This window comes from Rattus norvegicus, chromosome 9, assembly GCF_036323735.1.
Source record: "Rattus norvegicus strain BN/NHsdMcwi chromosome 9, GRCr8, whole genome shotgun sequence".
Lineage (NCBI taxonomy): Eukaryota > Metazoa > Chordata > Mammalia > Rodentia > Muridae > Rattus > Rattus norvegicus.
Window position 1 is genome coordinate 63068882 of NC_086027.1, and position 27835 is coordinate 63096716.

General features: G+C 41.0%; 1 protein-coding gene across 5 annotated transcripts in view; it reads right to left on the minus strand.

Annotated features, from left to right (window-relative positions):
- Positions 1-27835, minus strand: part of Hecw2 (HECT, C2 and WW domain containing E3 ubiquitin protein ligase 2) — a 393569-nt gene that overhangs the window by 214978 nt on the left and 150756 nt on the right. For 4 of the 5 annotated variants that reach the window (XM_039083599.2, XM_017596447.3, XM_039083600.2 and 1 more), the window contains exon 2: positions 5547-5873. In XM_039083599.2, the coding sequence (XP_038939527.1) occupies positions 5547-5838 (292 nt within the window). In that variant the 5' untranslated portion in view covers positions 5839-5873. Of the gene's footprint in view, positions 1-5546; positions 5878-27835 lie in introns of those variants that run through there. The other variant, NM_001108218.1, reaches the window with a different exon arrangement.

A 27835-nucleotide genomic window follows, 5' to 3' on the forward strand; every position in this document is an offset into this window, starting at 1 on the left:
TGCTAAATCAAGCTAAGTACCCAATCTTTATTCAAATAAACGTATTTTATAGTAAAATATTTAAGACCTGCGTTTAGTTATTTGAAAAACACAACTTAAATTATTTGTATTATTGAGAAAGTATTATATGTATGCCTTGCTACATATATGCATATGTACTAATATATATGCATAAATATACAATTTTCCCCTCAGTCTTGGGAAAAAAATGGCCTGCTTCTGAGTAATTGGTTAGGGTTGCCCAAGAGATTCCTAGAACATTTCATGCTATGTTCCCTTAGTTGACTCCCGCCACCCCCCAACCACCACAGGTACACTGTAAGTCCCTATATTTAAAGATATGCACTTCAGACTCAGGACCCAGAGGCCCCTGAGCTGAAGCTGACCTAAAAGCCTCCTCCTGAGGGCTAGTTTTCACTGTCCCAGAAGGTACTACACAAACTTTTAAAGGAGGGAAGTAACCAACAGTCCTATCCAGCTACAACGCATATGATTTACATCAATGCCTGTCAGGACATGATAAGATAACCCTAAGGTACAGTAGCGGGCGTGCAAACCATGGCTGTAACTGACAACTGTCTGATTGACAAGAAGGAGACCATGCCTGTACCTGAGTCGACTACCTAGACTACTGAAGCCATGGACACTAGAGAAGGAGCTAACCACCGAATTACTAAGCCAGCATGTAATACCCAACTATGTTCTAAATATTTCTCCTTATACCCACAGATAAGTAAGATTCTCACCCCTCATCAAGGAGCCTTCCCTGTTCAACAGATAGAGACTGTTACAGAAAACGAGAGCCAAGCAGACATGCAAAGTTATAGAGCCCAGTCCCAACGGACACATCGACAAACCAACTCTTACATGTAAGGCTCAGGGAACATTCCAGAAGAGGGGACAGAAAGATTGTAAGAACCAGAGATGAGGGAGTTTCCTGTGAGACTCCGTCTTCCGGTAACATCAGGAGCTGCACACATAAAGTCTCACCAACGGGACTGCCTAAACAGGAGCTGAGCAAGGACATCAGCAGATGGAGGAAGGAACACGAACTCTCAACCCAACAGAAAGAATTACAAAGCAACTAAGGAATGCTGAGAACGAGAAATAGCCTCTCCGAGTAAGAGTGTACTGATTGGTTATCCAAAGCCAAATGAACAGCCCTGAAAACATACATCTATGCTATAGATTTGGCTTAATGCTGTATTAGGTTATTGGGTTCCCAAAATTGCACGAGAATCCACATGTAGGACGCTGAGGGTCCAGGCCCCAGTTGGTTCTGATTGGTAAATAAAGTTGCTGGCAGCAATGGCTGGGCAGAGAGCCAGAGGCAGGACTTTAGGATTCACAGGCAAGGGGACCAGGAGAAGAGAAAGGAAGAATAGCCATGCTGGGAAAGCAGAAAGAGCTGGCCTGAGAAGAACAGGACAGAGAGACAGCCAACATGTAAGTTAGAGATCGTGGCCCAGGAGGGCTGCAGGCTTCGGTCCCAGGTGGCCAGAATGGAATATAGGATTTAGTAAATAATAATTCAGGAATATCAGAGGAGAGAGTGTGTTAGGCATGGGGTGGTTTGGAAGTGCCCAGCCATTGAGCTGATTAAGACACATTAAATGTAAGGCTGTGTGTGTGTGTGTGTGTGTGGGTGTGTGTGTGTGTCTTTCATTCTTTCATTCCATAATCTAGAACATTGGGGTGGGTCCCACCACTGCCTGGTGATTTGAGTAGCATTAATTGCATACAGCAATACATATCAGTAACCTTATGCAGACTGAACAGGTAATATCGAAAAATATATATAAATATGCACACACGTATGCTTACAACAACAATTAATGAAAAAGAAGCCATGAATTTGAAAGAGAGCAAGGAAGGTTTTGGAGTGAGCAAAGGGAAGGGAGAAATAATTTAATTCTAGTATAATCTCATAAGTAAAAGAACCAATTTTAAAAAAAGGAAAAATGAAACCGTTTTTATTAAGCCGTGTTTATTCATTAGAATGCAAAACTATCCCGGAGTGTTCTCATATCTCAGTGGCTGGAAGAGATGTATACATCCTCTCCTGACCATTCAAAATAGGATTATCATAGACAGTTACACCCTTCCTGAGCCTGGGAAGGATGCTGTGAAGTCCGGTACCCACTGCCCTCCTTTCTGACCCTGTCAGGACCCCTATCCCGAAAGCAGGGAGAATCAGTAGGAAACAGCTATCTGTTAAAGTGCACTGGTATGCCTCTTAGCCCTTTCCTTGTGGGATGCCAATGCTCACCTCTTCTCCCCCAGAAGTAAGGGGAAAAGAGCCTTTCCACCCTTGAAAAATAAGGGTTACTTCTGCTAAAAGCCAGGTCTCTGTCCACTCCATTTGAAGACCCAGGTAAACCAAATCAGTCCTCCATCTTTTCAAATATAGCAGTGGCCCTGGGACTCCAGAAATAGATTACGTTTAATGCTACTGGTGTGGCACCTGTGTTTTTTAAGAGCATTTCTTGTGGAAGATCTCGTAAGATTAGCAGCAAGCACAAGAAGAGCAAACATCTGTCTACTTACTAGGCATTTCCAGTTAAGTACTAGTTTGTGTTCGCACAGCCCCTTCAGGGTTTGGGGTAATTGCTTCTTCCTACTCTGTCCTGCCAGAGATCTGTGAGAATTCTAGAAGTTAAAAAGTCAACTACTGGGCTGGAGAGATGGCTCAGTGGTTAAGAGCACTGACTGCTCTTCCTGAGGTCCTGAGTTCAAATCCCAGCAACTGTGTGGTGACTCACAACCATCTGTAATGAGATCTGACTCTCTCATTTGGAGTGTCTGAAGAGAGCTACAGTGTGCTCATATATAGTTAATAAATAAATCTTTTTAAAAAAACAGTTAACTACCTGAAAATTTAAAATCCACCAAGTGGGACTGGCTCAGTATAAAGAAAAGGGGGAAAGGCTAATAAACTTGAGGACAAACAGAGCTGGTGTGGTGGTCTACTCCTATCACCTCAGCACTTGGGAGGTAAATGAAAAAGAATCAGGAATTCAAGGTCATCCTCAGCTACATAGCAATGTCAGGCAACCCTGGAACACAAGAGACCCTGTTTCTAATGCTCGTGTGTGTGTGTGTGTGTGTGTGTGTGTGTGTGTGTGTGTGTGTGCGCGCGCGCGCGCACGCGCATGTCTCTGCGTGTCTGTGTGAAGGAGGAAAAGGAAGAGGAGAAAGACAGAGAAGAATAAACTAGGAAATGTGAATATCATGGAGAAAATAGATGGATAAAAAATGGATCAAAACCCACAAATACCTTGTAGAACAATGTGAAATAATATAATATAGGTCTCAGTAAAAAGTAATAGTTTTTTAAAACTCACATTAAGGAAAAAAATGGAGTCAGGCATTGGTGGCACATACCTTTGATCCCAGCACTCAGGAGGCAGTGGAACCAGATCTCTATGAGTTTGAGACTAGCCTGGTCTACAGAGTTAGTTCCAGGACAGATAGGAATACACAGAGAAACCCTGTTTCAAAAAAAAAAAGAAAAGAAAAGAAAAGAAAAAGAAGAAAGAAAAATAGAAGAAAAAGTAGCAAAGTTTCCCAAATTCATCAAAAGCTTTATTAACATAAATTTTACATATTCCAGCCAACATAACTAAAGTGAAAATTAAATATAGGGGTTGGGGATTTAGCTCAGTGGTAGAGCGCTTGCCTAGCAAGTGCAAGGCCCTGGGTTTGGTCCTCAGCTCCCGGAAAAAAAAAAAGAAAATTAAATATAAACGTGTTATAGTCACACTAATGGAAACCAATGTAAAGAACAAGGGTGATTTGTGTGAGAAGGTACAGGAGCTTCTTTAAAAAGAGCTAACACTCATAAGAGATTCTCTTCCCACCCCTGCTTTCCTAGTTCAGGTCTTCATTAACTCTGACACACACTCCTTCCTCAGCAGGTAAAACACAGAACATGAAACCTATGTTTTTGTCCCTTACTTATCCCAATTAGACAGGAAAATGTAACAGTTTGAGGGGATGAACAATAAGAAAGCATGAGAAAATAGTACATAATCCCGAATTAATGGCCGTATGATTCTAGCACTAAGACTGTCAGTCACGTATGTAAAATTAATCTTATATGAGAAAGTAAAATTTAACTATTTTCCCAAGAAACATCATATAAAATATTTTAAATCACCATTTTCTATTTGCAATATCATAGGGAGATTTAAGGATTTTTTTGCTTATAAAATCTAAAATGTAAAAGAAAAAAAGAAAGTTAAGAAAAGTAAAAACAAATGTTATGGAGCCCAAAGGAGACTGACATCCCACAAAACTATAAGCTCTTTCACAGTCACAATAATATAGACAAGGACTTTAAATTGTATGCCTTCCTCACTCTACTATGTACTTAAATACACCCAAAGAAAATAAACAACTTTAAAGACTTTTCCCTACTACTCTTTGTTATCATAAGAGGGAAAACAAGAAAGTTACTAATTCATTGAAATTGTTTCTATTTTGGATTTTTTTCTTACTATCCAGCATGATTAATCATTGAGAGTTACAAAGTTAATATAACGGATAACCTCTTTAAAAGAAAATTCTTAGTCCCCAAAGAACTCCAGTTTCAGTAGGTTTAATATCCTAACAGAAGTTCAGCAAGGATGTAGGCTTGCCTTAAATCAGGGTTTTCAAAGTTGGACAGGGGACTCCTGGGGCAGAAGAGCTCTCCTGTACATGCAATGCTGTGTTCTAATCCCACTACAGAGAAAAAAATACAGCCATCAAAAATCCCTCCACACACCGCGAGTGTCCTCTAGGGGGCAAAATGAGCCTTATGTAAAAAGCTTTAGTTGTAAGGGTATCAACACAGGACTCCTTGTTTACAAGTATGCAACCGAAACAAGATGCTTACATTGAAATCAATATCAGATATTAATTATAAAGTAATTTTCTTCATTTGGAGACAAAATTTTCCAACTTTAAGTAATGCTGGATTTTATTATTATGTTAGATTGAAAACGTATTTAAGATTAATTGGTAGGTATGGTGCTTGCATTCAAATAATACTAACTTGTATTTTCTGGGAAGTGTCAGTCACCATTCATTCAGATATGAATAACAGATTTGAATATAGTTAAGCAAAACTGGGACTGTTTTATCAAAACAAATAGGCAATGATTCCCATTTATAAAAAGATACCCAGGCTGCAGATTATTTTAAGTGAAATCAACCTTTAGAAAATGCAAACTGTTTCCGTATTAGTTTAACAGTGTTCACTGGTGTTAATAACCCCCACTCCTCTTTCCAAGTCATAACTTTGTCTCAAGACCAGCGAGAAACTGAAGAGAAAATCCAGTGGTGCACACAGGGGCTGACATTTAATTCAGTAGAAATAGAACCACAAGATGCATATAAGTAAAGGAACTCTCCTCCCAAGGAACGAAGAACACGTCCAGAATCAGCTTTGTCTATTTGTGTGAAAAAGTTTGCTTCCTTTTACAGCAGGAGAAAACACAGAACATTACCATTTCAGAGTTGAAAGCCGTGCCGAGCCACACGCAAGCCTTCACCCGACTCACCTATGTGATAGAGTCCGATCCAATCGCTGGGGTCAACCTCTTCCTTAATGTCCCAGAAGATAATGAGGTTCTGGGCTTGCCCCAGTGTGTACTCATACATGCTGGCAGTCAGGCTGGAGCGGCTCTCGGAGGTCACGAGGTCGGTGTCACTGTTGGCTCGCTGCAGGGCCATGTTCTCGGGCATTGAGTTCTGGGTTGCGAGGCTCTGAAGGTTCTCTGGGCTCAGTGTGTACCGCATCTGTGGATTTCGACGCCGCACAAAAAGCAAATGCTCCCGGGCTGAGCTTGCCATCCTGTCTGCCTCTCTGAGGTTGTTTTCCTACAAAGCTGCAAGAGACCGACAAGCATAAAATATTAGCGCAAAAAGGTGAGGAGTTAGAATCAAACATCCCAGATAGAAAGCCTGAAGGAGAGTTTATCACAACCTCAACATACAATAATCTGCTGTGGAAATAAAAGACACCATCCTATACTCACCTGATAATATCAGAAAAAATTTCTAGGACAGCGATCACAAGATGACTGTCATATACCTCTGGCCCCCGGTTTCCCTTGGCATAGCTTTTCCAAGAAAGTAAGGGGGAGGGGCTTTTCTATAGATCCCTCTTAGATCTGCATTCCCACATAGTCCACCACCCTCTTTCCCCTTCCTGTCCCACATGTGCTATTTATCTCCTGCAACTACGCTTTCAACCAGCAAGATACATGTCAAACACAGTTGATGATTCCTTCTGAGGTACTGCCCATTGCTTCAGTTCTCCTGCCGAGCGGAACGTAGCTCTCTGGCCACAGTTTCAGGACCTTGCTCAAATGCCACCTCTGCACTTAAAAATAGAGGGACCATTATATGCAGAATGACAACATCCTGGAAGTCAACCTTTCTGTTTCTCCGTAAGGTCTGGTTTGCCATATGAGCACTCTCTTACCCATTGTCCATTCCCCCTAATACGCACGGGGGTTTCGCCAAAGCAGTGAGTTTCATGTTTTGTCACTATTTTATCCCCAGTACGTACAGTGGCACTGGGAATGCAGCAGGTGGGACCCATATCTGTTAACTGGACAGACAGGAAAAGCTAGCACCTTTACCCCAGAGACTGCGGCATGACTCACATCTCCATGCTCTCTTCTGAGCCTGCTTCTTGTTACCCTGAAGCTCCCAACGGCACAAACTATTCCTACCACCTAGATCATGATGGGCGCTGGCCTTTAGCATCCATTTGGTCTCCAGAAAGGAACAGACTTGCCCTGTCGAGCCTTGTATCCAGCCTCACTTGCTCACTGTGAGTCCCCTGCTATTACACTGCTTATGGGACTCTTTCTAAGACATCTGTCCTTTTGCCCAGTGCCTGTGAGGTTCTGTCTCCTGGTAATTAACTCCGCCTTGCCCATGGGTTACCTCACCCAGAGCGAATACTAGAGTAAATCTGCTTTTCTCCCACACTGCTTTCCAACAAAAACAGGCTTTAACACCTAATCTGTGCACTCAGACTGTTGCAATCTTTTGAATGTTTTCTTTGAAGCTAAACTATTGACTCCTGAAAAGTTGGCATGACATTCTACTTCAAAGCAAACTAATACTCGCCAGTGTCCTAATTGTAACACAGCCATGAACCTTGGATACTGAGTCTGCGAGCAAAAAAAGGGGGAGAAAGGGCTCCCCATCTTCTCTTGTTTCCCCATCCATTTCATAGTTTGGGTGAAATTCATGTCCTGATGGCTTTCTGTTGTGATGATAACATCATACCATGACAAAAAGGGAAGGAAAGGGGGTTCACTTCAGCTTACAGTTTTCAGTCCATCATCAAGGGAAGCCAGGACAGAAACTCAAGCAGGAATGTGGAGGCAGAAACCGAAAGAATCAGAGACCGGGGAGAAATGCTGGCTCCTAGCTTGTTCCCTGGCTCATGGTGACCTGTACTTTTTCCATGACACTGGTCAATCTGCCTAGGGGTGAAGCTGCCCATAGTGTACTTGACCCTTCTACATCAATTGGCAACCAAGAAAATGCCCCACAGGTATGTCCAAAGGCCAATTTGATGGAAGCAATTTAGCAATTTAGGTTCCTGTCTTGGCTAGGTTTTGTTAACTTGACACAGGCTAGAGTCATCTGAAAGGAGTGAACCACAATTGAGAGAATGCCTCCATGAAACCCAGATGTAGGGCATTTTCTTAATTAGTAATTGATACAATATCCCTAGGCTGGTGACTCTAGGATAAGAAAGCAGGCTGAGCAAGCCAGGAGGAGCAAGCCTTCCATGATCTCCTGCATCCAGGCTCCTACCCTACTCATGATGTACTACAAAACAGATGTGTAAGCCGAATTAACCCTTTCCTACCCAACTTGCTTTTGGTCATGGTGTTTCCTTGCAGCAACAGAACCCCCTAACCCTCTTCCCAGATGTGTCAGGTTGAGACCAGGATGGGTCATCATGGTGTTCATGTTTTCCACTAACACAACTATCGTACTTGCAAATAAATTCAAGTAATTTCTGCCATCAAGTTGGTGTTTTTAGCACTATTCCTTAAATAAAAAATAACTTGGCAGTGAGATGGCTCAGCAGATAAATAAATAAATGTAAAGTAACTTGGATTGCTAGGCAAGAAATTGTGTGAAAAAGGACAGAAATAAAAATGAAACACAGGCCAGTTTCTCTAGGTCGATGGCAATAAGTCCCTGTCCTTGTTCCGTGGTGACACTTCTGTTTCCTTGCATGGTCTATGCAAGAACTCCGGCATTATTATATACCCCATAACTATTGGACAGATATCTGACACACGAAGCCTAAGCCATGAGTCAAGCTCTCACCAGCTCTCATGACAGTGGATTTCAGCAAGCCATAATTTCTTTATAAACTCAGCGAATCAAGTGCCATGTCAACTCCATCAAGAACTATAAATAGTTAACTCCTAACACATTGCAGGCAAACAGCAAATGCATGCTGAATATAGCAAAACTATTTTCCTAAAGAAATAGGCCAGAACTTTCATCGCTTAAAAACACAACAGAACCAACTACTGACAATGATTCTGCTCTAGAAAGGAAGGAAAAGACACAGCTGTACAACTGAAGTGTGTGTTTTAGCATGACCTAGATTTAAACAGAAAGGCAGGTTAGCATTGTGCACCAGGTGATGAGATACAAAGCCCCAAGCCTGGATCTTGGTCACATCTCTACCATCCATTCACCCTGTAATCTCTGACAGTTTATTTCACCTTCTTCCATTTTCCTACTGGCATTAATCGCTGTCTCCAGGACTTTGGAGAGAACTAAATTAACTAGTGTATATAAAAAAAGCATTTAAAACAAGGTCTAGCACACGCTATGTGTTCAATTAAGTTTAGCCACTAATTATCTCGTTACTGCATTCTACTTTAATTTTACCAAACAGAACTGGTTTATATGTTTCCATGATTCCTCATGATCTTGTCCCCAGACACCATCAATTACTTACTGGGGGATCAGGCTGTTAGTATCCTTACCCACTCCAAGGACAGCACCAATCAGAAACAGAACAGCCCTGAAGCACAGAAGAACTCACCTAGCAAGAAACCCACGTCTGGGGCTCAGGCCTCTGGGAAGTGCTACTCTTCAGTACACAAGACAGCAATCAAGGCTGAGGCTTGGTTTTCTCACCAAGAGAATGCATTCTCACCATCTGCCATGTGGAAGGTGGTTACAAGGAACAAAAGACAAGTGTCCCAGCCATGGGACCACACTGTACCAAGAAAAGACATAAAGATAAAAAAGCCCAAACCTGAACACATTACAAAAGTAAAAAGAGCTGGAGATGTGTACACTTACAACCTTAGGGGAATCCTGAAGCCATGTAATGAAGTGTGTGTTACTATGTGCCTAACATTAGGCCAGAGAGGACACTAAACATTAAAAAGCTAAGAGATTCCCCCCCCCAAATCATCTCCTTTTCTATAGCATACGCTATAGCTCTCACCTTCTAGAAACTTGAGATTTTTGAAAAGGCCGAAAAGCTCATATATGAAAGAGTTCAGTATGCTACCAATGTCACTTCACACACATGTACAACCTGTCCCAACGAATGTGTAAAGAAAGACAAGAAATGCTACGAAGTATTAGCGTTGAGGCATCATCATATTTGTATGTTTTCCAAAGCACCTTGATAGCCCAAATCCAGAGTGAGAGGCCCCGAAACACTGAGAATTAGCTTTAGAGCATGGTCAGCTCTGTTCTGAGACAAGAAAATTGAAGAGACAAAATATTTGAGGTGGACCTTTGAAGAAAAGTATGGAGAACATCCTGGTTGGAGGCATGAAGATGGGGAAGAGCCCTGAGAAGGGAGGGAGATAGGGGAGCTACCAGGAAGAGGGCGTGAGGAGGGAGGAAAAACCAGGCTCTGCAGAAGCTGATAAGAAAACAGCAAAGGAATTTGAGTAGAAGTCTCCAGCGAGAGGTAGGCTAACACATAAGGCTAACACATAAGGCTAACACATAAGGCTGACACTGGCGAGCTGAAACTTGGCACAGAGCACACTGATGTTCCTAGAGACGGATTCCCAGGGCCTAGTCATAAACAAAGGAGGATACTAAAGGTCAAAGAGGAGAGACTCCCAGGAGATTAACAAATGGCCAAGGTTAAAAAAAAATCTAGAAAAGCTAGGACTTGGTGGCCTCAGGAAAACACTTTTGATAGGCTTGTCAAAGTACTTTCCAACAGCCAGACTAAATAAAAACCAGGTTAGAAAACAAAGCACAGGTGCAGGACCGGTCTAAACCAGCACAGTCTAACAGAAGTACAGTGCAATCCACATACGCAATTTCACATTTTCTAGAACTATACTAAAAACATAAAACAGGGGGAAATATTAACCATCTATTTTAAATCGATATCTACAATCTGTTTTTCCAGCATTAATCTAAACCATTACTAGTGAGACGTTCTGTTCTTCTCTACTTCCTGAGACTTTTATCTTACTTGACAACACAGGTTGAACTAACCACATCCCAAGCACTCAATTGCTACTTGTGGGTAGGGTCTCCCATGGGGGACCACACACAGCAGGTCTAAATGATGAAGATGCTTGTACTGTCCAACAGAGCTCTCTTTCTTCCAGCTCACTGCCAGCAGTGAGGTGTCCCAGCAGACAAGAGGAAAGTGTCACACAGAACCAGGGAGTAGGCATAAATTCCTCAATCTGCCCAAGGTCTTTTTTTTTTATGCATTTGGCACAAAGACACCCTTTTAGCTAAATCCCTATTTGGGGGTAACCATACCATCCTGTTACATGAAGACATCCAGTCTGTAGAGACGGTTTTCCCCGGGGTAGACTAGAGGACAGGGACACGGACAAGTCTCAGAGTTCCCATCCTATCCCCTACTTTCCACTTCAAAGCTTGAAGTCTTCAAATAAAGAATGATCCAGGGGTTCTTCTATCAGAGGAAGTGAAATGATGGTGGCTATCTGGATTCCTCAAAAACTCATAGAGCACTTACTCTTTGTAAGTGGCATACAAACAGATTGCTTATAAACGACCCAGTTAGATATAAAATATGTGGAGAACGCTGGCTATCTGTAAGTACCACATTGACAAATCAGTGGCAGTGTAAACCTCACTCTGCCTCAATAGATCCATTTATTAGAATTGACCTCAATGGCTAGAGAAGTTAAGCTGACTAGAAGTGTGCGAGTATATCCAACAGGAAGCAGCCAGTGCTGGAGCTGGATTCAGCCACAGAGAATGAGATGTCATCTGAAGGGAAATGAATAGAACCAGATACCAGCCTACTAAAGGAAATAAGCCAGAAAGATAAATAGTACATGGTTTCTTTCCCGTGTAAACACACACACACACACACACACAAACACACACGCTTGTGAATATATATTCACATAATGTGTGTATTATGTTTCACTTCTAGTTCCATGTGCTTATATATAAATACACATATAAAACACATATAAACATATATATATATATGTATATATATACACACACACACACAGACACACACACACACACACACACATATATACACACAAGTGGAGGTGGGACTATTTAGGAAAAGGAAGGATACTATAGGAAGTGGAGAAAAAAAGAAACCCATTTCTGGTTGTCCTTATTAGAATTGGTGCTGGTTTTTGTTTTGTCTTTGTTTTGCTTTGATTTTAGTTTTCTGAAGCAGGATCTCCTATAGCCCAGGCAACAGTAGAACTCAAAAAGTAGCTGAGGCTGACCTCGAATTCCTAATTACTCTCTTCTATCTCTTGAATTCTAGGATAACAGCTGTGTACCACAGGCCCAGCATTGAAACAAGATTTTTTTTAATTAGTATATATTAATTGGAAAATCTAAGATAGGTCTGGTGGTACAAGCGTTGGTAATTCCATTGACCTGAGCATCCGAGACAGGAAGATTGTGAATTCCAGACCAGGCTAACTCCGTATACACACTGATTAGCACAGTTTTCATCTGTCATCAAGGGCATGTCTCTGCAACAGATGGAGAGCAGGTTGTGAGCCGTCCTCCTAAATGTTACATCTGTAATACAACACCTGCTCCTATGGCTCAGAGATCAGTGAGGAAGAGTCAGAGCTCAGAGAGGAGAAGTGATATAATCATATTATAACATAAACATAAGTCAGATCGTAGGTTCTCTAAGCTTGATCCTCTAAGGATTGCAAGCACAGGCTAAGTTTCAATGTCTGAGATTAAGAAATAATGCCAATCGTTCTTACATAAGTTAATGAAAGATACATTAAAGCAGAGAAACCGAGTGACGGGGCCAGGGAGATGTCTTGGTGAACAAGAGTTTTTGCAGCACAGACAAGTTTGAACCTGTACGAGCCATATAAAATGCCAGGTGTGGTCCTGCACATGCCAGGAATTGCAGTGCTGTGGGGTTAGAGACTGGAAGACAGACAAACTTTCTGACCACTAGTGCAGCTCTAGAAAGTTCAGTGACAGACCACGTCTCAAGAAACTAACAGAGCTATGTCCCTCACCTTCCCTGCGCCTTACTGCCATCAGGGACCAGGGGCTGTTCTGGTTGTTTCCAGGTGGAGGGCCCCACAGAGTGGAAGGATTGCCTGAGTCCTTTTGGAACATGTCTTGTCTAATCCCAGCTCAGAATTATTCTCTAGTCTCAAAAATACATCTTGAGAAGAATAAGGAAGAAAAGGACATTTTTTTTTTGTTTTCTTGTTCAGTTAGGAAACTCAAGACGCTGGAACTAGACGAGCTTTAAGACCACCCACCAGTGGTTATCAAGCTGGTCCATGGAACCTCTGAAGGGATGAAGAAATGTTGACTAAGAAATGAGACCCAAGTCCTGTTGAGATACAGATCAGGTCTGAAGCCTCCCCTCTAAAAGGGATCAGCAGTTTCTGGTTCTTGGCCCTAACTATTGTATATCTGAGGACCAGTGCTGTTAGTAAACACCCTTGTCCCAGACTCCTTCAGGTTTTGAATAAAGAACCTGGCCGTGCCGAAGGACATGTGAATATAATTAACCACGGACACTGGAGCACGCTGGAGAAGAGCACGCCTACTAAACAAGCACTTTGGAGTTGGAGCCAAGAAGACAATGAGCTCAAGGCTGGCTGGGATACAAAAGGCCCAACCTAAAGGAAAAAAGAAAAAGAAAAAGAAAAAGAAAAAGAAAAAGAAAAAGAAAAAGAAAAAGAAAAAGAAAAAGAAAAGAAATCCACAGTTTTATCTATGAAAAAAATAAGAGGAAGGAAGGAAGAAAAAAGACAAAGTGAAAGACCGGGGCATTTGAAATCATCCTTTGTCTTCACACACCTGTATGCACACACACACACACACACACACACACACACACACACACACACACGCACGCATATGCAAATACATATGACATAAACACACATTTATATGAAACATGAGGACAAGATGAAATAAAATCATAAAAACAATAAGGGATGGAAAGCCAATGTAGAATGCGGAGAGTCAAGCCTGCCATACTGTCTATATGACAGTTAGGATGCTATCTGTCTATGCGATGCTATCAGATGCTGCAAAGGAGACACAACACTGCCTCAGCTCCAGAGGCACAACGAATGGAAAGATTCCAATCTTGGTGTACATGAAACTTATTTAAAAATAAAGAAAGGCTCTTAGCTAGGGGTAATGGCACATATAACACTTATACTCTAGATCTGAAGCAGGAAGATGGTGAACTCCAGACCAGACTGGGCGACACAGTGAGACCATGTCTCAAAAAGAGAGAGGAAAGGAGTGAGGGAAAATAGAAGGAAAAAAGAAACGGGAGAGGAAGGAGAGAAGGGGGAGGGGGAAGGGAGGAAAAAGGGGAGAGAGGGCAGGAGATTTCTCTATGGTACAGTCATCTGGAGGATGGAAAAAGTCAATGAAAATCAATGCACAGTGCATGAATGAGAAATCAGTTCTATTCGGTAATGTGATCCTATTTATTGATACCAAGTTTAAATTTTAATACAAGTACTTGAATTAAAAATAAATCACCCCCTACTTTTCTCAAAGGGGCCATTTAGAGAACACAATTGTTCTCAACTAGTTTTTATTTTGAAAACCCTCTCATCCATGCATTCATTGTTCACTCATCATACAGTAGTGGGTAGAAGGGGTAAGCAGAATGTATCTCAAAAAGAGGAGACTTTTAAAGTTCACTCTCAATCAGCTGCTTCCTTCATCCTAGACGTCACTCTGCAGAAAGTCAGATGTCCCGACTGTACACTGGCTCTAAAGGGAAAAGGAGCCTGCAAGCCCAGCACGCAGGAGGCTGAGACCGGAGAGATGTCATGAGTTCAAGGCCAGCCTATGCTAGTCCAGTCCTAGATACACCACAAGAGCCCATCACAGACAACCAAAAATAAACTGCCAAAACATTCAGGAACCCTCCAGCCAGAAAGATACCCTGAGGAACTCCTCCACGATTCACAGGCAGAGCCACTAAGTACAGAGAACCAGGGAAAGCTAGAGTAAATTACAACTGAAGGGACAATAATAACACGAGTATCACAGAATTAAACGAAGCTAAAAATAGCCTCCTGGTGTAGTGTCTGGATGGTAGATTTCTTTATGATTCAAGAAAGTCAGAAATCGTGGAAGAGATTAACTCTTCCAACCTTTAAAAGTTAAGCATCTCCGCTATTTTTGTTCCTTCTACTAGCTCATATTTATGACCATAAAACTTGGATTTTGTTATAAGATAAAGTAAGCAGATGCTCACTGTTTGCTTCTATTTGCAAGGATCAAACAGTGTTTCCCTGGTCATTATGAAATCTGGCTTGGTGTAGACTCTCCTTAGCTCTAGCTTGAGGCCATGTCTGTCTTCACACCCCTCCTATCTCACCCTCATGTGATCTCCATGAGGCCTTCTTAATCCCAGATCTGATTTCCAGATAAGGATATCAAAGCAGTGAGTGATTTAGCTGAGACCAGCCTTCCAGCCATTCCAGTTCACCTATTCCCCAAGGTCATGGCTCCTGTGGCTTCTGCATCCCTAGGGCTTGATGAGGTTATCAGAGGTACATCATGAATGTCTGATTCTGCTTTCTCCTGCTGTAACAAAATACCCATGACCTGGTGATTAACTGATAATGGTTTATTAGGTTAAAGTTTCTGGACTGGGAAGTCCAGGAGAGTGGGCAGGCATCTGGCAAGGCATTCGCGATGTATCATAAACACGCTCAGGTCTCTCTCCTAATATCAACTCTCAGACCTAACCTCATAGCTGCACCCAATCCTAGTTACCTCTCCAATGCTAATCACCTCCCCAATCCTAGTTACCTCCCTAGTACCTGTTTTCCCTCGTCCCCACTATCCCCCAGCCACTGGCAAGGCCTCACTATTAAATATAGTCAGCAATGTACAGCATTATGTTTCTAATACATAATTTTTGGGATATACATTCGTGCCTAAGTTAACTCACAAAATTAGGAAAGAAGACAACAAACTACTTACTAGGTTTAGTCAATTCCTTACATTTCGAGGCCATGTAGCCTGGAACTGTCTACATAAAGCTCATTTGCTTGGCTCCATCTCCACACTTCCCTACGCTTTTTTTTTTTGGTAACCTCAGAAGACACAGAAAGAGTAATTATTGATTCATTGTGAGCCACAGCAGCCTCTATAGACCTGACCACTCATTGATTTCAGGTCTAATTAATGGGCTTAAAGGAAGCTGTGCTGATGGCCAACAAAGAAGGCCATGAAGAGTCAAAATGGTTTTGCCCCTTCCCTTCCAACCACCTTGTTTTAAAAAATAATGACACATTAAATAATAGTAAAGCTGACACGTGGGCATTTTGTTTTAACATTTGGTTTACCAAATGTATTGAGATCAAAGCTTCTCTGAAAAAAAGTAAAAGATCTTGAGTCATTACAGATGCTAGCCAGGTGGAAAAGGACTTGAGTCAGAGACTGAGTTCCCTGAACTACCAGCATCAAGCAAGATGGCAGCTGAAGACAGCTGCTGGACCAGAGCTAAGGGCCACTTTTAAGATGAAGAATTGGAAAAGAAGACAGAAGTTGCTTACATTGGCAAGGTGTGATTCTGCAAAACAAAACAAGTTTTGGGATGAGAGGGCAATCCATAGTTGGGGCTGATGATCCAGAAAGTTTATGATGAAAAGGGTACAAAGGTCCTGACCCTGGACTATGGTGGGATTAAGTAAAATTTTCAATAGACAATTAGAAATGTAAAGCAGTGTCTGCTGGCTTCACTCACAGTTCCTCACTGATTAACTTCTCTAACCTCTTCAGGACAGTGCTGAGGGTTGAACCTAGGGTTTCAATGTGCTAAGTAAGTGTCCTACCACTGAGCTGAATCTCCAACCTTCTTCCTTGCTTTTTATTTTGAGACAAAAATCCCATGAAGTTGCTCAAACAGGCCCTGGATTTATCCTGTAGCCCAGGCAGGCCATAAACTTTTCATCCTCCTACCTCAGCTTCCTGAGCAGCTGGGATTATAAACCAATAACATCAAATCTAGATCCTCTATGTAGCTTCCAGCCCTTGTCATTGGGCTTAGTATATCTCTGTTCATTTGCTTGTTTATTTGTTGTTTTCTCACTTTATACACAGATGACTAAGAATGTGTCCCCCACCAAAGGCTGATTTATTTGAATGCTTAGTCACTAGGGTATGGAACTGATAAGATTAGAATTAGGAGGTATGGCTTTGTTGGAGAAAGTATGTCACGTTGAGGTTTCAAAAGCATGTCCCAAACTCAGTCTCATTCTCTCAACCTACATTATCAGGATGTAGCTCTCAAATACTTCTCCAACACTATGTCTGTCTTCCATGCCTGCTGCCATGCTCCCAACAATGATAATGGACTAAGACACTGAAAAGTGTAAGCAAGCCCCCAATTAAATGCTTTCTTTTATAAGAGTTGCTGTGGTCATGATGTCTCTCCACAGAAATATAACAGTGATTAAGTCAGAAGGTGGCACCAGGGAATGGTGTCTATTTCTGTGATAGACCAGATGATGCTTTTTGCTGGAGGAATATAAAGACTTTAGGACTGTCAAGTAGAAAAGCTTTCGGATGCTTTAAGCAGGGCTTAATCGCCCATCTCGCAAGCACATAAAGATAGTACTGAGTGTGATTTGAACTATAGGTGCCCAGATCAAGAAGTTTCTGAGGGGAAAATATTAATAAATGGATCAAAGGATCCTTATCTGATATTTTGGCAAAGAATATGGCTGCTTTTTAAAAACCTTGTTCTAAAATTTTTCCTGGGGCTTTTAAATTAACAGTGTTGGCAGAGGAGATTTCAAGATGGCATAGCACTGACTCTTATGTGGTTATCAGCAGGCACTTTTATGTACATTTTTTTTTAAAAAGGAACAAGTGGGGTAAGGAGAAACAAAATGTACAGTTTGGGAAGAAAAGGGGCAACTGGAAGTGTAATGGTTCCAGTTAGAGGATAAAATGTTTAATAAAAATCTTGGTGCTAAATGGGATAAGGGAGTGGTGACCTCGTAGCAAGACCCAACCCAGCTAAGCTTACTACTTGTGAAAAGGATTTAAAGGAAGGTTTAGGTGGTGAAAGAAACTATCAACAGCAGAACGCTGATACAAATGTAATTGAAGAGGGGGCCAAGTTCCAGGTCCACAAAGTACAGAGCTTGGCAGCTTTGGCCAATGGCTGTGGCTTTAGAGTCAAAGATACAAAAAGGGAGTTGTGAAATCCCCCTCAATAGTTACAGAAATATGACAAGGCTAGGCACGAGTCAGACACATGCTTGAAGGCCCAGATAGGACACGGTATGAAGCAGTGGAGGAAAAGCCTGGATTTTGTTGGAGACCCAAGATGTTGGAGATGCTCGAGTTCTGGGATACCTGTTAAGGGAAGCTGCAGATGGTGTGTGGAACCGAGAAAGAGAAGTGTGCTGCAGTCAGCCCAGCTGGAAGGAGCTGGAGATCTGAAGAGCGCTTTGACGTCAGACGTGGAGGTGCAGAGTTCGAAGTTTGCTGGTTTTTGGTCTTCCTTTCTTTGCCTTGCTCTCTTCACAGTGCTCCCTTTGCCCCTTTTAGAATGGTAATGCATATTCTGTGCCATTTGCAGGTTGGAAGTATGTTTATTTATTCTGTTTTTACAGAGGATTACAGTTAAAAGATTGCTAAGAGTCTCAAAACAAACTTTGAACTTTAGACTTTTACACCGAATTGAGACCGTAATAAACTATGGGGGTTTTTGAAATTAGACTAAATGCATTTTGCATTGTGATATGGCTATAAGTCTATAGAGGCCAGGGGGTAGAATATGATAGCTTGAATAAAAATAGTCCCCATAGACTATTTAAATGCTTAGTCACCGGTAGTAGAACTATTTGATAGGGTTAGAAGGGTTAGGAGGTGTGGCCTTGTTGGGAGAAGTGTGGCACTGGCCTCTGGAACTATAAGCAAGCCCTCAAATGCTTTCTCTTAAAAGAGTTGCTGGGGTCATGGTGTCTCTTTATAGCAATAAAACAGTGACTAAGACAGCCTACCATAAACTAAGAAACTAAGGTCTGTCTCTCCTGTCAGGAGGGATGGAATGGAGTTGACTTTCAAAATATGGTGCTCAGTCAGAGAGGAGCAGGGAAGAAAACCAGGGGAAATGGTGAGCATAAAGGAAGTATAAGGAGCATTTCCCCCTGGGAATTAGGCTTAGGACAAAGAAAATAATCACGGAAGGAAGCTTCACCACCTAGACATGACAACAGACTGCATGATACACTACTGCCATCTAGCCTTCAACCCCATCTACAGACCACCATAAACATCATGGAGTGTGGCCCAAACATCGAGTTTCTATTATCATGTAGTTCATTGGGATTTACAACAGATGTACCAGAATACTTGACTTAACACAGAGTTTTCGGTTTTTTTTTTTTTGACATTTCTTTTTTTTCTTTTTTTTAAATTAACTTGAGTATTTCTTTTTTACATTTCGAGTGCTATTCCCTTTCCTGGTTTCCGGGCCAACATCCCCCTAACCCCTCCCCCTCCCCATCTTTATGGGTGTTCCCCTCCCCATCCTCCCCCCATTGCCGCCCTCCCCCCAACAATCACGTTCACTGGGGTTAACACAGAGTTTTAATTATAGTGTCCTTTCTGTTGTTTAATATAACCCAATATTTCAATATTTTGTGACTGCAGCACCCTGATCTTGGGAATTAACAAGTGAAAACTTAATTTGTACTGATGCCTTTATATGCAGAAATAATAACAATCCTTTGTTGTTCAAAGCTCTCTATCATCCAGGCTTGGAGGTTTCTGCAGGATATGAGTAATAACTCTCATCATAAACACCACAGCAATTTAGGCTGTCAGACTAGAGTGATGTTAAAAATCTGTCAGATGACTAATTAACTTCTCAAGGAGTCTTTCAAAGGATATATCCAAGTAAACCATTTTTAAGCCAATGTGGCAAATCTATGATAGAAAACAAACTCACCAAACATGTTAGTATCAGTAGACTCCAAATCCAGGTTGAGCTGTGTAGGGAGTGGAGGGGATTGGGGGGAGTTAAAAGGTCCACATCATGCATTCCAACCCAGACCCAGAGAAAACGCCAAGAGAAGTATTCTGATTAACAACACTCCTGATTATGGATGACACTTGTTGACTGGAAGTGCACATAAAAATATCATCTGCTTTAATATTCAGTGATAGCTTGTATTTCACTTAATAGAGTTCTATTTTCCTATATAAAGTCATGTTTAGATTTGGAGCTGAGGCCAACTAGAAAGAGACCTGCAGTTCAGAGCAACCTCACCCAATGTCAGCACATCTCAGTTTCTGGAGTAGTTTCTGGGAAGGGAATAATAAAGCCCGTGAGTCAAAACTTTAAAAACACTATTGTGACATGAAGCTTAGTGTCAAATTCCATGTACGACTGTTTCACATACCCAAATCAAACAATACCAAACATGACAGCCTAAATGGTGGTGACACAGGGAAAAGAAATACCTTTGTAGGATACTTTGCCAATCATAGAAATAAAACATACACCTCAAAAAATATGTTAAAAACAAAAAAGAAATGAAAAATCCTTAAGGCTAGTACCTAGACATGACAACCTATAGCACTCTGGTCTAGAAAGACAAGCATATCAATTTATGTATAGATAAGATGAGATCACACTATGAAGCCGAGCTGCTTTCAAGCCTGTTGTTTTTCTACACAAGTGTAACGTACGCATTCATATTAACAAATAACACACTGTAACATCCTTTTAAGTAGTCATTGTTTGGATAGCAAATTTAACTTCCTCATGATGGTCAGTTGAGTTATTAGTATAAATGTGGTAAATTCTCCAACCCAAATAAGCTCATCCAAAGAAGACACAACTCAATTAATATAAATACAAGCTCGAGCGAGCCTAGATTGGGCAGATCCATCACTACACTACTCCGTTCCTCAGCTATGAGATCCCTTATAACTTGTGGTTTTTCCAGGCCACGTGCTTCAGCTCCATCTTTCTCCTCCTCTTCCTCTTCCTCCTCTCTCTCCCTCTCCCCAACTCTTCAGCTCCACCTTCCTGTCCCCTGCCCAATCACCTGCTCTCACCTTTATTTTACAAGTTAAAATGGGGAGAAGGTTCTGATGAAGTCACCTGTGTCCTGAGTACTAACTAGGCAGCCCTTCTTGGGGAAGCAGAATTAACATCAAAATACAAACAGCTCCAGGGTAATCCACAACATATAAATACAAACTCATACTTTCATTTTGGCATTTACTGAGGGCAAAAAAATTTGAGTAGAGCTGAGGTGGTGTTAGAGTGTCAGTCATAGTTTAATAAAAAAAAACAAAAAAAAAAACAAAAAACAAACAAAACAAAACAAACAAACAAAAAAACAACTAAGGATGTATGGAAATACCCTATGTAAACCCACTACTTTGAAACCTAATTTTAAAAGAGTTCTTAAAAGGTTTGGACAGAGATACTTTGTGTGAGTGGATAATGTTTTCCCAAGAAGACATGGGCTATTAAATGAAAATCTCAGTGCTGTGTGTGGGATACCTCCCTACAAATTACTGGGCAGGGAAATTGCAGCCCTCCCTTCACAAAACAACAACAACAACAACTAGACAACTGAACAACAACAAAGCAGGCTAACAGCATTGCTATTTCTCACCATAGCTAAATACTGAGACCATATTGATGTGAATAAAGCACACTTTGGCTGCAGACCGGGTAGAAATCAGGCTAGTACAGACTGGAAACTTCCTCTTTCTGGCTAGCTTTTGTGCTTACAGATAGTCAACAGAGAAGAAAAGTCATCAATGGACTTACCCAACACTGGCCCCTGTGTGCTGTAGTACCAACCCAGTGTATCTAATGGTACAGAAGTGTCACGACTGGTACGAGGGTGATCAATCACTTTCTGATGGGACTTAAGGGGAGAATTTGTACCTGATTCTGTAAATCTCTCCAAAAGTCCATGATTTGGGAACTTAAAGGCTTAGAAGGAAACATATTGTTGCTTCACTAAATAGAATATTCTCAACCTACTTACTAAGTATTTATGTTTTTACCCACAGATCTGTTTGCTACCCATGATGCTCTTGGCATTGGTGAGAAAAGTTTCTTTTTGCACGGGAAGTAGTTAATGCAGAGACTTACAACTATTCAAAGTGCCGAAAATAAGTACCTGTTGAGTGCTCATTTCTAAATAGTTATATCAACTAACACCTTCTACAATGCTCAGGGAACAATTCATAAGGTCAGAGGGGCTGTAAGAGCTCGAGGATGGTGATAAGTGCTATGATTCTGTCTCCAGACATTGCATGGCCCACCGCACTCATGACTTCACAGCAGCTAAGCACACTGCACAAGATCAAGGCAATCAACCCGTAGCGGAGGAAGCTATTGGCAGCTAATGGCCACTGAAGGAAGTATTCTTGGGGGAATCTAAGAGAAGGGGAGTATTTATATTAGAGGTGATCAAAATATGTTGTACACATCTAAGGGATTGCCAGAGAATAAATAAAAATACTAAAAAATAAAGTTTTCTTAAATAAAAAAGAATTGGAATCACCAACTCATGGCCATGGATAAGTGACACTAGATCTCTTCCAGGAAGAAAGCACAGGGCATGTAGAAAGTGGATGTTTTCTTCCTAATGCCATTTGCAGTACTGGGTATTTTCCCATGCTTGGGGACAGGTTAGTGGATAAACCGTGGTTCTGGAAGTAGGATTCCATAACCAGTTTCAAATCCAAATTTCGCTGTAACTCAGCTCCACTGTCTTCCTCAGCTGCTCACAGACTTTGTAAACCAGGGATGGTGTCATTGAACCTGCCTGAAATGGTTATTATCGGAATTAAATGAGTTGATTTAATACCACAGACAATAGCTCTCAACAAACACACACTCTCATTAAACCAGATGGTGTTCACCAAAAGGTTAAAAATAATGAAGGAGGGGGTGGATAATTTCTATTTTCTTTGATTATTACTACAACTGTGCTTAACTTTTATTAACTATGTTCAGTTCTGAGCCTCATCACATCTATTAGCCAATCATCACTTACAAATAAAGATGATAGCTGTATTTTTGGTTTATTTTTCTTTGCTAACCGCATTAAATTTCTAAAATAATAGAGACTAAAGCAGTGATCATAAAACTCCCCATGCATTTATGTGGAAAAAAGCACTGAATGTTTCAAATTATAAAACTGTAAATGGTTACAGCAAAGGCACTTTTTCCACATGTTTTTCTTACTAAGTTTCTTTAGATACAAACTGTATTATTTTTAAATTAGGGCATCCTTTTGGAGGGGGAAGTTCTGAGTATTTTAAGTTAAAATATTTTTATTAACCAAACTTAATGTATACTTTTAATAAAGACCATACCATATTTTTTTATGGCAACAAAAGTCTCCTTTTGAAAACCGAAAACAGATTTCCTGAGCTTCCCTGGCGAGTCTCGAGCCTGCAGTTCTCTTGCCTCTGCCTCCCAAGTACTGGGATTATAGGTGTGTGCCACCACATCAAGCTAAAACCATTGTAATTTCAAACACTGAGAATGCCAAGGATTGACATTTAAAATCTACTCCATAAATAAGCCTGCAAAGCAAAAGAAACACACAAGATATTGATAGATGGTGTCAAATGACCAACAATTATTTCTGTTCAATAAATATATACTGTAAGTAATGGAAAAATAGACCACTATTTATACCCAAAGCCACTGAACCCTTTAAGTTTATAAAGAGCTGTACTTCGGTGCCCACCCTCCAATACTGAGGACAGACCCCAGAGCCTCACACATACCAGACTCAACTATGCATTACAGTCTCCCTCCATACTGATGGTCCTACTAACTCAGCCAAACTCCTCCTGTCTCAGCCTCCTAGAAAGCTGGCATTATGGCCTAGTACTTTATGTTCCTCAATTTTCCTCCTAAAAAAAAAACTGTATGTTTCAGAAGACCCCGTTTCTCACAGCCCATGGCCTGAGAAGGAGCATGAACTTCTACATATAAAAGAGTTCAGTACAAATCAGGCTTCCAGTTGTTAATTCCCCAAATCAGGGTACTACAGTCACAAAATATTTAAATATTGTTTTATGTTGAACAACAGAAAATACAAGGTATTAAAACTCTATGCTAAATCAAATATCGTGGATCTTTTATAAATCCTAAAAAAAAAAATACATGAAAGAAGGCTGTACATCTGAAGGGAAAATTGTAAATCAAAATAAGAATGTATTTACTAGATGGCTAAAGTGAGCCAGACCCTACACTGTGGGCTTACATAGTCACCTCCTATCAGCAGCCTACCTTCTCCCAACAAGGACACATTGTCGACTTGTCTTTGTCTTGGTCACATAGTCTTCCACAAACACATTGCAAATGGCACACTGGCAGTCACGGCTGACCATCTGTCCTACACAGAAAGGTGGGTAAACACTCTAGAGTAGTGGTTCTCAACCTTCCTAGTGCTGCAACTCCTTAATACACTTCCTCACGTTGTAGTGACCCCAAACATAAAGTTATTTTCATTGCTACTTCACAACAGTAATTTCACTACTGTTACGAACCATAATGTAAATGCCTGTTATGCGGGATATCTTGATATGCAGCACCTCAAAGGGAAAAGACCCACAGACTGAGAACCACCACCTTGGGGCTCTGTAGTCAGAACCCTGGCTGATGAGGAAAGGCTACCCAGGGACCACTGTGGTCCGCAAATGGAAGAAGCCATATCCCAGCATGTGTGAAAGCATTCCCCAATATGAGCAGCCACTTTTCCTATTTACTCCTCTCATGTGCCATGTCCTTTGTACAAGAAAGAGCGAGGCTAAGAAGCACTAGGTTTACTTGTCTGTAGAATATCCAGAATGCCAAATAAAGGAAATGTACCAGTTAAGGCAAAACAAAACAAAATAAAACAAAAAACAAGTCCACAGAACAGTGGCAATGTTCTGAACAGAGATGCTGGGCATTCAAACAGCCTGGCTTCCCCTATTATTCAATATACTAACACACCTACTATGCATGTGGGTAAATAGTTGAAGGAGCCAAGAGGTTTATTGATCCATAGAGACTGATTTCTAGAAATCACATTCCTGGTCCAAGCTCTAAGCAAAGAAAAAAAAATACCCGAATTAAGTCTAACAAGTTAGAAATAAAAAAACAAAACAAAACAAAAAAAAAAAACAAAAAACAAAAAACAAAAACCCACTCATAGTGTCCACCAAGTAGATACAGAGTTCTGAACGTTGTTCTGCTGACATGCCTCAGAGAGATGCTTGATATATCTGCCTCTTTTGCTTTTACACAGACGTTTAGGATGAAGGACCTTTAGACAGCCTAGCCAAATCCTTGTGTGCCTGAATGTTTTCAGTGATGGACTGGGTGACTTTTTCCTGGGTCACACAGCTCTTAGAAAATGGACCTAGAGTCTGGGCTGCAATTAATCGTGGGGTATGCAGTAGCCCAATGCTATCTCCCTTAATAGTCACTCTCAATCTTGAGAGAGAAGAAAGCAGAAGTAATTATTGCTACATGCATTGTGCTACCAATCAGAATCATCACTGTGGTTTGCTGAGGGGTGTTTTTACATGGTTTCATTTTTTCTGTATTTATATGTACCTCTGTTTCTGTTACTCTGTGAGTGAAAGAGAGGCAGGCTGGGAGGGAAGGAGGGAAAAAAGAAGGGGAGAGAGGGAAAAGGGAGGGAAGGGAAGGAGAGGGAGATGGATGGGAGGGGCGCTTAGTGCCTGCAATGTTTGGGAAAAGTTTGAAAAAGATCCAAAGTAGATTTGTCATGCAAGTCAGGCTGAACACCACCCACTACCAACCCTCTCCCTGCCATAAAGGAAAATAAAACTGCGACTGCAAAGAGAAATTTTAATAAAAATAAAAGTTCAGAACTATGAGGCAGGGCTTTTCCAAAATACTAATGTAACCCAGATCAGTCCACATTCTGACTAAAATGTTAGGAATTGTGCAGAGTGCTGTTTTTCATCACTGCTTTAAACCCGCTTATATAATATTCTATTTTATATCATAAAGTGAAACTATTCCTGAGGTAATTAACTGAACTCCCTCGCCTCTTTGTTCTCTGAGTTCTGCTATGCCCAGAGATACTTCAGGTGGGGATATGTGGTGTGATTTCCCCCTCCTCTGAAAATCCAAAGAGGCAGCCAATCCAGAGGGCAACATTCATCATTGAGGCTTCACTTTGAGCCAGGAAAGAAAAATTGAGCTGTAAAGAAATTTCACACAAAGGAACTAAAGTTTCTGTGCTACTTCCCTTCCTCTTCCCTCTCTTCCTCCTCTCCTTCTCCTCTTCCTCCATCCTCCTCTCCCACCTCCCTCTCCTCCTCCCCTCCTCTCCCATTCTCCTCTTCCTCTTCCCGTTCCTCTTCTTTCTTCCTCCCTCCTCCTCTGACCCCCTAAGTTGCAAGGACCCTTTATTTTACCTTTAAACCCATGTCTAAGTTTCCCCAAACCTATTTTCTAATATTTTTGAAGAGGGCACATTTCAATTGCTTCTCACTTTGGAGCCCATTAGCATCTTAAATGATTCCAATTTCATTCTGGACCTTTCAACATGAAATAGGAGGAAAATGACTGCCACTCTGTCACCACTGTCATTGCCTTGCTATAACTGTCATTGTGGAAGCCTCTACATCTTTACCTCTGAATTCCCATGGATGGCCAAGCCCCATAGTAATGCTAGGAGTTAGACGCCAATGTTTTCTCTTAGTTTACTAACCATGAATACTCTACTAAACCCCAAGCAGGAATATTAAAAGACAGGATTTCGGTGACTAAGCTTAGACATTCAATCCTCTTCCTATTGCAAAAACAGTCAAGAAAGAGCAACGGCTAAAGGAAATCTTGAGGTATAATGTCCAGTGATTAAAAATAAGAGGCAAAAACATAACTCTAATTATCCCCACTGGCAATGCTGAGACCTGTAAGAATCCAGGGTGAGTGGTATGACAATTGCCCTGTGCACATTATCAGAAGGAACACGTGACCCTCAAATGGGCAGCATCCTCGTGCAGCACGCCTGGAATAGGGCTTGCATGGATTTGCCTATATCCTCAGATGCTCCAGGGAAGGTGGCTTGATGAGCCCCTCAATAGAAAAAGAACACCCCAAGCGCAGATGTAAGAGTAGGCAGGTTTTATTTCTTACTAACACATTAAAGAATCTGGCAATAATTTTTTAAGCAGATGGATTGGAATATTTTGGGAAATGCTAAGGGGTTGATTTTGAATTGCTTTTTAGAACCTCAAGTTATAAAAATAAGATTTTGGCTAATGTAATTGCCTTCCAAATTCAGCAGTGCTTATTAAAAGCAGTAGCCATTGATTTAACTTTGATCTAGAACAATCTACGAAGCAGTAGTTAGCCTTAATCAGGAACTAAAGTTCAAACAGTTAAAATAAAACTGAACTGAATGTCTTTTTAGTTCTACAAAATAAGAGGAATCATAAAAAAAAAAAAAAAACATGATCCCAAAACAAAGATGGGCCATGTCCCCATCAAGAATTTTGGTTATATTTCAGGTAGAGAAACCATTATTTCTGCCATTAGATTTGAGCCTAATCTTTTTTTAGGGGATCTGTTTTGTTGTTTACATTGTCTATGATAACATTAATCAGCTTTCGTCACAAAGACTTGTCTATATTAAACCCAAACTCAGGCTGCCTAACAGTCCTATACAAACTCTTGCCCATTCTAGTTGACTACTGATTCAAAAAGACATTAGTAAAAATGAAAGTTTGCAAGTTTTTATTTTCTTCAACCTTGCTCTCTTCCAATGGACACAATGGAGAGTTTGTTCTTTCTTTGGTTCTTCCCTTAGATCAATCATCTAGTCAATACTTATTGAACATCTGCTGCGTACACTCCTTCAACGAATTTGCTTTCGTGGACTGTCCAAATATACAACTACCAATCTTTGCTCAAACCTAATCCCATAAACCCTTAATTGGCTCACTAACATAGTATCTTGCAAAAACATATTTCAGAAACCATAAAACTAATCTAAATGGCTAGTGCTTCTCTTCCCCACAACAATATGCAAAAAATATGCCAGTTGATCAATTTCAAGTGACCCTCCCTATTCTCTGATGTTGATGATGCAGAAGACCGTGCTAACTACATCTGTAAATGAGCTGTGAGGTGCTCTCCTCGGGCTAGCTCTCACCTGCTTAGGAGACAATTTTTCCTAGTCTTCAGAAAGCCTAACTTGGCAGCTCAAAATAAGCTATCAAAAAAGGATTTTCACTTGAGTGATTTTCCTCCAACTACTCCTGTCTCTAGAAAACATCATCCAAGATGCTCTGTTGC